Here is a 12,548-nt window from a genome sequence, read left to right on the forward strand (position 1 = left end):
TTTGCCATACTGAATATCGGATTATCGAATAGGTTCCTCTCACTGCAGGGTATTTTTGAACCTGACGCCGCTGCCACGGGCGCAGAATAATTTTACCTTGCCGAGAGGTGAGCCAAAATGGAGACCTCACTCTAGTTAGTAAGCTGCTGCAGGCGCTCGGATTGACGCGTGGTATACTGCTACGATGCATTCCGTACGATTTTTGGAATTTCTCTCTCTCTTTTCTTTTCTTCCTTTATCTTGTTTTGACATTGACACGTACATACATGGGAATCACATAGGCAGGCGTTGGGCATGTTCTGCATCAATTTTTGGGGCCTGCGGAATGAACAATACAAGAACGAGAAGACTAAAAATAGAAATTCCAATCTTGATGAATTGAAGATGAGCGTTTCATTTTCAGTTACGAATTACCTGCTAGCAAAAACTAGTACAAGTATGTGATTATGCCTGGGCTGAGACAGGGCCTGGCTGCTTTGGCATGTGAAGACATGAGACGACGGTTGGACGGGTACTTTGTCTCCGCCGCCACCAGGGTACCTGGGGAGGGGTGGTCATTCGGAATCCAGAGCAGCAAGCTCCGCCGAACCCAAACCTTTTCTGTACCGAGAACAAGCCATCTGCAACGCAGCGAGCAATTAAACACCTGGAAAGCGGCACGAGACAATCATATTGGTCGCATATACACTGTCTCGGGGGCGTCGGGCCACGCAGGCGCCGCGAGTCTTGGTTCTCCCAGGACAAGTCAAATGATGTCCAGCACAAACGGCGCCGCCTCGCCCCAAAAAACGACATCGCCAACGCGACGCCATCAGATCAAGCGGTCGCTCTCCGAGTTGACATCCCCGGGCAAGTCTGGCCGACGTAAGGACCGCCTGGGCAACGGCAACCACGGTGAAGGAAGCGCCGTGGCGGGTAGCAACGGCAACCGGCATCTTCGCCAACCGCATCTCGCTCCGGGCGGCGACGCTCGGATGTCTCTCGACATGTCGCATGGCAGCAACTTCTCCCCTGCCATGAGTCCTGATCAGAGCAGGCGAGGCAGCGTGCTGAATTCACAACTCGCACCACCGTCGGCCAGGGAGAATAATGACAGAGAGGAGGAGCAAAGAGCGAGCTCGTCAGAGGCTCGCAATGCCGAGCTGCGGAAGAATCAGGCGAGAATCGCTGGCAGTACTGAGTGCGTGCTCGGGAAAGACATGGCGTGTTATGCAGTAGACAGTGGCTAACTAACAAGCAACAGGACCCTGACGCAGTCACTCATCGAACTCAACGACTTCTCGGCCAATGCCTCTCGACAACTCGACGATGCCTACTACGCTGTGCTCGAGAAGATGAGCGCCTTGCACTCTACGATTACGTCGCTCAAGGGGCTGGCCGAGACGTCGCACGCAACATATGACACGTTTGAAAAGGACTGTCGCGGGCTGGAGAACCAGATTGCGACGCAGCTAGGCGCCATGGGTCACTTTCAGAACCACCAGACAAAGGTGGCATCGCTGCAGAAGCGCATCAACAAGGGACGCGCCAGGGTCAAGGCGCTGAGCGACCGGGTGGACACGGTGCGGCAGCGGATTGAGAAGTGGGAGCGCGCGGACCGCCAGTGGCAGGAGAGCACGCGGCGCAGGCTCAAGATTATCTGGTCCGTCATGTCGGTTGCTGTGCTGGTGCTGATTGCCCTCATGTGGACGGTGAGCAGCTCCTCGCATGACGCGCGGGCGCCGGGTGCCGGGCCAACAGACAACCTGGGCCGCGCCATTTCGATACTCGAGCCGTTGAACGCCGCTGATTCGAGGCAGCCGCCGGGGCCCGAAGGCAAGGAAGCACAGACGAGGATTCAGTGGAAGACGCCTGCGCGGGGAAGGGATGGCTTGCGTGCATTCGACGAGCTCTGAAGAAAGAGACGAACTAGACGAGTCGGGTCTTGTTTCAATCTCAAGTTGGGAAATGATGATGTCGAAAAGAGTAATTCTATTCGATATTGACAGCTCCGCTGCTCGTTACAGCGTTTCGCGCCGGGGGTCAGCCTCTTCGGCGGCTCCGAGCTGGCTGCATGAGGGCAAGATGGGGCTGCAGCGAACGTCACGCGCTGGGCCACGGCCACGGCCACTGTCACTGCCACTGGCACGGCGGAGTTGAGCTGTATCTGTCAGGTTGCCAGAGGCGCATCGTGGGAAGCCGTTTCGCTGCATGTGGGGAAGTACCGTTTGTTTATCATTGTTTTGTTGCATCTTGCATAAAGCGTCATCTATTTTTCTGGGCGGAAATGAGGTCATGGTCTAGGCCTTTGTCATCAGCCTTTGATGGGTCGTATATATTGCATACTATACCCTTTTGTGTGTTTATACAATTCGAACTGAAATTACGAATAAGAGGCCTTGAGGCAGCAGATAATTGTCAATGCTGCGTGTGAGATTACAGGCCATGGCCGGTGCGACTTATTGGTCTTTAATTCGTACAGAGAGAACAATCTCGTAAGATTGCAAGTACGGGAGCGTATGAAGCCACCTAGTTGGTTGTATGAGATGCAAAAAAACATGTTGCACAAGGGACTGGCTGTCAAGCCGTGTCAGATTGCTTGACGCATCTCGGCGTCTACATGCCTGCTGCGCATGTTGACATGGCAGCGCGCGCCCGACGTTTTAGGGTCTTTTCTTTTTTTTTCTTCTTTCTTTTTTTTTTTTTTTTTTTTTTAACTTTGGGCACTGATTGACCGCAGCTGCTTGCGTGACTTGCGACTAGTTACGTGGGAAGGCAGTGCAGGATCGGGACGCGAATAAAGAGAATGACGAGCACCCGGGACCACATTGTACACGTAGTTGTCCCTGGCTCTTCAGTCCTTGTCTGCGGCCGGCGCACTGCCCCCGGGGTGCCAAGGGCGCGTAAGCTTGGCCGAGCCACAGCGCTTTTCGTCTTTTCAAATGCCCCAATCGGGCGGAAGTGAACAGGCACAGAGATCAACTGGGCGAAATCCGCCTTATTTGATGGTCGGTGACGAGTAATCATGCCATGGGATTTGGGGAGTTTGGCAGTTCCTAGGTGATGATTAGCAGCTGGACTGCAAACGGGCGCCAGAGTTGGGCGCCGGGCGCAACCGAGCCTGGCAATGGGGGCATGTTGGCCGAGCGAGTGGGCGGCTAGCGCGAAAGGGCATTAATTGGGGATTGAAAGTTGGCCGACCGTGCTCTGGCGGTAATTAGTGCGAAGAATTTGGCTATTCCCTTACGAGGGAGGGCGAATCGATTGTGACATGCATGATGCTGTCCTGTACAAGGCATGTGCGGATGACAAAGGGGGCTTGGAGATGTAATATGCAGCCGTCGTGAAGGGACGCTAATAACAAAGCCTGCTGGAGGACGTCATAGCCTAGGTATGTAGACTCTCGATGTGGGATGACGATGGGCATATACGGCCGAAGGGCGAAGAGGGGGTGAGGAAATGCCGATGACGGTTGGCAGGCCAAAGTTTAAGAAAAAAAAAAACCAGTGTCGAATAACACTGAAAACGTTTTCTCAAAATAACTGAACTGTCAGAAGTAATCAAGTGTATGAAAAGAGAAGAGAAGATAGTAGTGGCATCAAGCTTATTACAAAGGTCAAAGACAGAGACCAGGCGAGACAATGGGCGCAGCTGACCGTACTGGTGGTTAGGTATAACCCCCACTTCAACCCCCGCTGTAACCGCCGCAATGCAGTAAAACCAGCCACATCTATGAGGGGCAGACTCGGGCTGAGCAAGGTGCTGTGGCAGGCGCTGTAAGAAAGCTTCCCCAGCTTATTACGCTCCCAGTTCGCCGCATCATCGCCAAGGGCTCAAAAAACCACTACGGAACACAAGAGGGACAGACCGGGCTTCTCCAATACCTCTCACGAACCTTTCGTGCTACTGAATTGAGTTATTCTTTGCTACGTTTGCTACGTTTGCTTCGTCGTCCATCGCGCTCACCTACCGAATTTGATACCTACCAGTCTGCTGTTTCCCGCTGCTGGAGTAAGCTCCTACCAAGCCTCCACCACATTACCGCCATTTCTCCTTTGCTGTGGGATTCTTCTCTTTGCTATCCTGTGACATCTCCTCAAACTCTAAGATTTGAGCTGCGCAAAATACCCCCGAAGTACTATCTTGACCACGGGACCGAGGCAAACAGAAAGACCAGCCGCGTCTCATCCACAATACCGACCGAAGCCGAGCTCACCAAGGCCGTCAATCATCACATCAGCCATGGCCGCCGACAACCAAGAAACTCTCGTCGAGGCCGTCGCCGTCGAAGATGGTGCTTCCTTGAGAATGACCAAGACCAGATCCACCGAGCAACCCCCCGAGGGACAGTCCCTCACGGGAAAGCAGGAACATTGTCAGTAGCTCCAGCTTGCCCCCTCCCCGCAAACCCAACTCCTGCTCAATTACTGACCCTCAAATCACTCAGACCTGAAGCGAGAGCTCATGGCTGAGCAGAGTATATACGAAATCAATGAGCTCAACTCGCCCACTGCCCTTCAGCGCTTCGGCGCCCCCTTTCGATCCGAACACGGCGAGGTCTCCCCGCAGGAATCCGAGCTGCCCCTTCTGCGATATATCTTTGTCCACCATGTCCGCGACTTTCCCTTTCTCGATAAGGCGCGCGAAAAGGAATTCTGGCAAGATAAGCTGCAAGTTGTGCGTATCCATAAACTCTTTACAGATTGATAGGAACTCCGGGTGCTAATAAACATGCTTGCATAGTTTCTTGAATCCTTTGCAACCAAGCACATCTCATCCTCCGAAGACCGCCTCGAAGAGACAAAGCGTAGAAAGCTCGCTATAAAAGCGCAAAAGATGGTCGAGCTCATGATGGTATCCGGGATTGGCACAACGTCGGGCTTCGAGGAGCGCATCCGATTCTCCGAAATTGACATTGTCGATGCCAGCGCCATCGACACGGGTGTTATGCACACCATTCCCGAGGGCAATTACATCAATGGTTGGGACGTCAACGTCGCTGCTGTGCGCACGGTCTCGGTCAAACGCAATATTCGCCAGCACAAGCACTCGGAATTTATCCTCCGTGTCAAGAAAAAGGGCGAACTCGAGCACTTTGTCGCCCGCCGCTATGGCGATTTCGCTCGTCTGCATAAACGCCTCCGCATCGAGCTGCCCGGCCGCGCCCTTCCCTCCCTGCCCAAGAAGAACAAGTCCAGTTCCACGGCGTCGACCTTCATGTCTGCTTTTGGTGGTGCCGCTGATTCCGACGATGGGGCTAGCTTGTCCACCGTGTCGACGCGGTTGACTCGACTTTCTGTTGAGCCTGATGCGCCATCTGCTAGATTGGCTCCAGCTGCACACCAAAGAGCTGGCTCTTCTCGATCGCTTCATTCAAGCACCTCTAGAAACGGAAACTCACCACGCCTATCTTCTGATGGGAGACTGGCCCCCGGCGGCGCTTCGCCAGACCCTGCTGCCAATGGAGAGGTATGTCGTGACTTGGTAATCGAATTGTACTCGACCGCTGATCGCTGACCGTGCAATAGACTGTTGTCCTGGGGCGCGAGAAGCAGAGAATTTCTTTACGATCCTTTATTCGCTCTATGCTACACAACCCGCAGGTAGCCAACACCGCTGCCATGGAGCAATTTCTAACGGCGGACCCCATCACACCCACTGACGAAGATGTGGAAGACATTCTACGTCGCAAGAATTTGGACGAGAAGCGTGTCGAAGAGCAAAAGAACTTTTACGAAATCGCGCGCCAACGTGCGGCAGAGCTCGACGAGTATATGGAACAGTTCCGACGTGACATTGTCGAGCGTAACGGTCTTACCATGCTCTTTAAGGAGATCAAGGAGAAGAAGACCATTGGCGATCTCAGCATTCAGTATCGCAAGTTCGCCGAGTGGCTCCGCATCGAAGTCGCTGCCGTCATCTATCACCTGTTTCTTGCCGAGGATAACTCTCCAGAAGTATTTGCGCAGGCACGCAGAATACACTCACTGGTGCCATATAGCATCATCAAGAATGTGATTCGTATTGCGAACCCGGCCGCGGTCATGTCAGGCATCCTGGACGTGTTCATGGCGCAACCCTTTGGCACGCGCTCCTTGCTACAGCGCATTTTCTCTCTGACTCTCAACGACGGGATTAAAAGCTTCCAGAAGTCTATTGGCATTCTGAACTCTAAGATTGGCGATCCGGTGTTTTCGGAGAAGCTACAGAAATACACCACTGCCCCGGAACATGTCAAGATTGCCATTCGGCAAGAGGCCGAAGACGAGAATCTAGATTTGGTCGTCACCATTTTGCGCTCGGATCAGCTGGAGCCGGAGTTGACAGGGCCGCAGTTCCAGCGCCTTTTTAATGCCTACGTCGCCTTCAACAATGCCGTGGAAAACATTGACGAGGAGCTTAAGCAAGGTGCCGAGCTCTTCTCGCATCTCAAGCAGCTACTCAAACTGTGCACCCGCCAGCGTGACAAGACCATGATGCTGAACCTCGTCGAGGAACCCGTCACACTGCAGCTCTTCCGTGATTTGTTTACCATTTTCTACGAGCCACTAGTCCGGGTCTACAAGTCAGCCAACGTCTACAATAGCGTGTCCGATTTTGCCGTCTTCTTTGACGACGTTATCCAGACGGTGGAAAAGTGCCGCGAGGAAGACGCCTCGGCAGATCCGAACCAGACGGTTCAGGCTTTTATCGACTTGTGCCAGCGCCACGAGCACAATTTTTACAAGTTTGTCCACGAGGTACACACGCATGACAATGGACTCTTCACTCAGCTCATGGGGTGGATTGAAGGGATTCTCGAGTTCTTGCGCACGGGTCCCGCCAATGGCAAGCTCAACATCAATGCTCTCTTCGAAGGCGGCGTCAGCACCGGCACCATTGACAAGGTAAAGGCCATCGAGGAAATCAATGAGCTGATTGCATGGCAAGAAGCCCGCAAGAAGTGGCACAACGACAAGACGAGACAAAAGATGGCTGCCGAGTCCAACACGGGCGGTGGCGGCTTGGGCGGTAGTTTGGTGACAGGTCTGAGCTTTGACGTCTCCGACTTTGGCCTCGATAGCGCAGATATCGAAGACTTTAACAACTACCACGAGGACGACTCGGAGGAGGAGCTTGAAGCGGAGGCGGAAGACGAGATGGATCCCATCGAGGCGGAGCGCCGCCGCAGGCAGAAGCAGCAGCATACTCTCCGACGGAGGGCGGGCGAGCCGGTCAAGCCCGAAATTCACGAGGTACACAAGCTCAAAGACAACTTTTTGGTCATGCTGCGCCAGGTTCTTGCGGATTAGACTTGCATGGTATGAGGTGCGCGTGGATACCACGATTCATTTTATTATCTTGGGGCGTCGTTTTTGTCCTGAAAAGTCTCTTAAATTTTGGCTTCTCTATTTTCATTTTTAGCTTCTCTATTCTCATTGTTGGCTCTTTTATTCTCATTGTCGTTTTCTCTACATGAATCCTGGCTTTTGATATCACACTGGTTACTATGACATTACTGCAGAAACCGCATCACATTTCATTTACTATTGCATGCTATCTTCGCGTCAAAGCAATTCAACATGATGACTGGTGTTTGAACACGCCTGCAGTTGTTCTCTTATATATATTTTTTTCTTGATAGTTCATTCGCTCTGTAAACCATATTCCGAGAAAAATTAGAAACAACAACAGAAGGACACCCTTATTCTCTCTCTCGCTCTCTAACAAACTTGAACATCTTTTTCTCTATTCTGGATTAACCCTGAACAGATGATAGCAAGTGGACATCACAAAGTCGACTTGCTTCTGGACAATCGACTGTTTTCCGCCTCACACCCTCTCCCTCTCATTTTCCATGTATCGTTTCGTTTCATTCATGCCAAAACAAGAGAATAATGGAAATTATCCCTCCCCGGTATGCGCTATACTTTTATTGCCGTTCTCTGAGACACACACGAAAGAGAAAAGAACAAGAACGCGCTTTATACTGATTTTTCTTTTCTCGTGCAATTTTTTTGGCCCTCAACCGTGATCAACTTGGGTTACGAAAAGAACGTTTTCGTAGTATTCACGGCGGGACATTTGACCCCCGAATGATGATATGTATGCTGAGAATGTAAAATAGATAGGTCCAGTATCTCGCTTAATCATCGTTGTCGGTGCGCTCGCGCTGCTGTCGGCGGCGCTCGCCCTGGTTGCCGGAACCGCTATTGGCGTTGGCAAGCTTGCGCTCCAGCTCCTGGGCCTCGCGCTCGCGCGCCGTCTTGGCGTTGGCCTGCTCCTGGCGCAGGACGCCGAGGACATTGTTGAGGGTGGTGCGCCAGTGGTCGACTCGGGAGGCGAGCTCCTGGTACTGCTTCTGGCCGAAGACGCGGTAGGTAACCTTGTGGACGAGGAACATTTGGCGCTGCTGGGAGAGCTTGCCCTCGACGAGGCCAGCGCGGACCACGTCAATGGTCCACTTCTCGACCTCATCGGCGGGGATCTGGAGCGCTTTGCAAATCTTGTCGTAGGTGATTTCGCGCGAGGGCGTGGCGGCCGCCAGGCTGGCAAACGTCAGCAGGCGCATCTTGCGGTGCAACTTCTCGCCGTCGAGCTTCTGCTGCTCGACCCAGCCCTTGTGCTCGTCGTTGAAGTCGTTGTAGTCCTCGAGGTCCTGCTCGGCGACGATGTCGAGGAGTTCTGAGTAAACGGGGTGCGTGTCGGCCAGAGCCTGTATCGAGGGAATGGAGCGGAGGTCTTGGAAGAGAAAGTAGGTATTGGAGAGGATGGCGAGCTTGACGGCGCGGAGGGAGAGTCTTTGGGCTTCGTCCGAGTTGAGCTCTTCCTTGTCGTCGGCATCGAAAGTGCGGAGGGCCTTGAGTAGGAACTCGTAGCTTTCACTATAACGGTAAAATTAGCATAGCTCCCGCGAGTCGTGAGTGTCCATGTGTGGCACTCTAGATGCACTCAACGCCATTCAAGAAACATACCTCTCTTCGCCAGCCTCGGCGGCAACATCGGCCACTTCCTCGTAAATCTTGCGCTCAATCTCCTCGCCGGCACCCCATGTATCCAGCCACTCGGGTAGTCTCTCGAGGTGGGAGCGCAGGCTATCAAACATGCCATGTGCCTTGAGGAACTTAAGAATCTCCATGAAGACGCGCGCGCGGATAGGGTCGGCAGGCTCAAGCAGGTTGAAGACCGTCGACAGAGCGTTGAGCGAGAGGCCGACGCCGTGGACGGGTGAGTTGCTCATGGGCTTGGCAAAGTTAGCACAGAGCGCCGGCAGGTATTTCTTAGGGTCGGCCGACTGCAAGACGAGGTGGATCATGAGGTTGGACGCGGCCGTGTACTCCTTCTCGGGGACCGTATTGAGGGCGCTCGAGGCCGCGACCAGTTTCGACAGCACCTCCTCCTTGGAAGGCGCCTTTTCGCCGCTCAGCAGCTGCTTGGCGTCCTCCGCCTTGAGGTAGTCGGCCATTTCTTTGGCAAGCTCCTCAAAGGAGCCGTCGACAAAGAGCAGCTGGGGCTGCGCATCGCTCTTGGCGGCAGGCATATTGTCGAGTTCCGGGCTTGTGAAACTTTTTCCGGCAATCGAGGATAGGTATGGCGATGGGGATATGCTGCAGGATAGAAATTGCCCTCGTTTTGGCAGAGTTATTTCGACGGAGGAGGATGAGAGAAGGGATACGCTGAGGCGGGCTCGTCTGCCACACACAGTAGGCCGGGAGTGGGAAAAATTGGACACACGAGGACGCAGAAGTTGACTCAGCAGAGGGGCCAGCAAGAACCCAGAGACAGCGGCTCGAGGTGGGCGTAATTAGCGTCGACTTGTTCCGTACCTACACAGTCCCAGAGTCAATGAGGGATTGGGCCACCAAAAATTGATCAACTCGGGCGAGTTTGGAATAGCCCTTGCGGCGGGGCTTTCTCGTTGGTGCTGTCTCTCAGGCCTGGCTGGGGCAGCGCACCATGAGACCCCGCCAAATTTTCTGCCAGCTCAATGTGTGGGCGCTAAGCGAGAGCGGTGGCCGAAAAAAGAGACATGTGACTTATCACGTGATCCCTTGAATATGAGATACTGTGCTTCATAGGCTACAACAATCGAAGAACAATTCACCGCGCAGAGCACAACACAATTTTCTGTAGCAGTTTTAAATATTGACTTTTGGTACTCCGAATCATTCCAACGTCGAACTGCAAAATGACTTGAACCAAAACCAGTCATCTTCACAAAGCCACCCACAAAGAATGCCACTAACATCTCTGTCCATGTAAATCCTAACGCAGAAACTAATCCCATATCTATACACAGTAATGAGAACAAAATGCCAACGATTAAATGCTGCTATACAGTGAAAGAGAAGAAAACAGGCGCAAAACTCGAGTATAAAACAGTCGCCCTCGGCGACTTCCCTTATTTGCCTTTGCCCTTAGCATCGTCCGAGTAAAGGACTTGGTCGCCCTTGCCGCCCAATTCCATGAACTCAGCGGGAGCTCGCTGTCCCGATGGTGCTTGCTCGCGGGGTATGTTGATAATACGATCCTTGGGATTGACAAAGACCTTTACTGGAGTTTTAGCATTGCCAGCTGTGACGTGTTCTGGCACAAGCACCTGGTTGTAGTGGCACAGCAAGGTGCGCTCTCGCTTCGCAGTCCGGCGGTTGACCTCAAGGCCAGCAATGCCGCCGACAAGGCCACCGGTGCTATCGTTAACGTTCATCGGCTGTTGTGTGAGCCACGGGTGGGTTAAGCACTGGTCAACTGTAAATCTCTTCGCGGGGTCGACAACCAGCATGGAATCAATGAGGTCCACTAAGAACATGTGAGCTAGAGTATATCAAGGCTAGGTCGCGGTTACTTACAAGCTGGGTCACCGACGCAGTCCCAGTATGGCGAAGGGTAGTCGAAACGGCCACTCTTAATCTGGTCCGGAAGTTTGTAGGGGAAGTCGTGGCGGTTGTAGAGCTCATCAGAGAATGGGGGAAAGCCACAAAGGCAAATGTATAGTACAACACCTAATGACCAGATGTCGACAGCCTTTGTGTATTTGCGTTGTTTAGACTCGGCAAGGATTTCAGGCGCGACATAGCTAGGAGTGCCGCAGAGGGTTGTGGTGAAGGATTCCTCGCCTATGATCTTGGCAAGCCCAAAATCTGCCAGCTTGACATGAAGATCCTTGTCAACCAAAAGAATGTTTTCAGGTTTGATGTCACGATGCACAATGTTGCGCTCGTGAAGGTATTTGATGCCATGGAATAGCTGCTTGAACAACTTTCTCGTCTCGTCCTCACTGAGTTTGGATTTTGCGACAATGTAGTTGAAAAGCTCACCCTCGGGAGCGAGTTCCAGAACGAGATAAACTCGGTCGCGTTCGCTGAACGTATCCTTTAAACACAGTACGTTGGGATGACTCACGGCCATGAGCATGCCAATTTCCTGCTGCAGGCCTTCCGTTTTCGCCTTATCCTCGACACCAGATGTCTTGGTGAAGATCTTGACAGCGAAACGCTTGCCTGTCGATTTTTCGATACAGAGGTAGACCTCGGCAAAGTGACCCTTTCCGAGCTTATGAAGTAGGGTGTATTGTTGCAGGAAGGCACTAGTATGACGATTTTTTGGGTACCGAAAGACAAATCTAGCGCGCCCTTGAACGGCAATTTCATCACCGTTTTCGAGCTCACGCCGTTGATTGCGCCCAACGATGGCTTCGTTGACGAATGTTCCGTTGCTGGATAAGTCCTCGACGATCGCAACAGCATCATTGCCGTTGTTCTCGGTGAAAATTAAGCAGTGACGATTCGAGACGACGCTCTCGTTCACGATAATATCTAAAACAGTTTGTCAGCAAGTTGAGCCGAAAGGATCAGGCCGGGGGCATGAGCATGTAGCTTACCGCACTCCGGGTGACGGCCGATGAGGTATCCACGTGACGCAATACCGCCGATCTGTGTGCGCTCATAAGCCTCCTCTTCATGGATCGCGGGTGGAGTGTCACCGACGTTATCTTTCTTCTCGGCATCTGCGGCCGACTTGATTGAGTCGGCGGGTGGACAAGCGCACCGCTTCTTGAGGACCTTGGGCTTGTCGCCATACTTTGCGTCTAGCGGAACAAGGTATCCCCAGACATCCTCATCCGTCTCATCTTGGGCGTCCTCGGCAAAATCGAGATGCCTGTCGACGAGCTGGCTGACGGGCTGCGTGTCCTGGGGGGGCGACGAGAGGCCCTTGAGCTGCGGTTCGTCGGAGTTGCGCGGAGTCGTCTCCTCGACGGTCTTGGCGCCAGTAGGCGTTGGTGTGAGCTCCTTGGCATCGCTCGAGCCGTATGTCGCGTCATTAGTGAGGGGAGACGGCAGGTGGTTGTCACGAGAGACGGGCGTCTTGTCGAGGAGTTTGCCGTTGGGCGCATCACGAGAAACATCAGAGAGACGGTTGGAACGGCGAGGCTTCTTACTCTCGGCCAGATCATCCGGCGGCGAGCCCTTTGCGAAGAGGAGGTTGTCAGCGTTGCGGATGCGGAAACCAAAAGAGAAGAACTGGGCGGCGCGAGCGTAAAGACTTACTCGGGGCCGCTTGAGGTTGCTCTTTTCGCCGCGAGGCGACAT

At 53.2% G+C, this 12,548-nt stretch overlaps 4 protein-coding genes across 4 annotated transcripts; 2 read left to right on the forward strand and 2 right to left on the reverse strand.

Annotated features, from left to right (window-relative positions):
* Positions 1–752: 752 nt before the first annotated feature.
* BBA_06013 (uncharacterized protein) lies at positions 753–1,895 on the forward strand (the record flags this gene model as incomplete). The annotated part of the gene is made up of 2 exons (XM_008601110.1): positions 753–1,180; positions 1,244–1,895. 2 exons carry the CDS (start codon positions 753–755, stop codon positions 1,893–1,895), a joined length of 1,080 nt encoding a protein of 359 aa, XP_008599332.1.
* Positions 1,896–4,221: 2,326 nt separating this feature from the next.
* On the forward strand, positions 4,222–7,271 carry BBA_06014 (PX domain-containing protein; the record flags this gene model as incomplete). The annotated part of the gene is made up of 4 exons (XM_008601111.1): positions 4,222–4,354; positions 4,427–4,656; positions 4,723–5,448; positions 5,508–7,271. The coding sequence occupies 4 exons, from the start codon at positions 4,222–4,224 to the stop codon at positions 7,269–7,271; spliced, it is 2,853 nt and encodes a 950-aa protein (XP_008599333.1).
* An 833-nt stretch (positions 7,272–8,104) lies between these two features.
* Positions 8,105–9,499, reverse strand: BBA_06015 (PCI domain-containing protein; the record flags this gene model as incomplete). Its single annotated transcript, XM_008601112.1, has 2 exons — positions 8,105–8,843; positions 8,934–9,499. 2 exons carry the CDS (start codon positions 9,497–9,499, stop codon positions 8,105–8,107), a joined length of 1,305 nt encoding a protein of 434 aa, XP_008599334.1.
* An 861-nt stretch (positions 9,500–10,360) lies between these two features.
* BBA_06016 (checkpoint kinase 2) lies at positions 10,361–12,548 on the reverse strand (the record flags this gene model as incomplete). Its single annotated transcript, XM_008601113.1, has 3 exons — positions 10,361–10,758; positions 10,809–11,774; positions 11,840–12,548. 3 exons carry the CDS (start codon positions 12,546–12,548, stop codon positions 10,361–10,363), a joined length of 2,073 nt encoding a protein of 690 aa, XP_008599335.1.

Source organism: Beauveria bassiana (assembly GCF_000280675.1).
Source record: "Beauveria bassiana ARSEF 2860 unplaced genomic scaffold BBA_S00016, whole genome shotgun sequence".
Classification (NCBI taxonomy): domain Eukaryota; kingdom Fungi; phylum Ascomycota; class Sordariomycetes; order Hypocreales; family Cordycipitaceae; genus Beauveria; species Beauveria bassiana.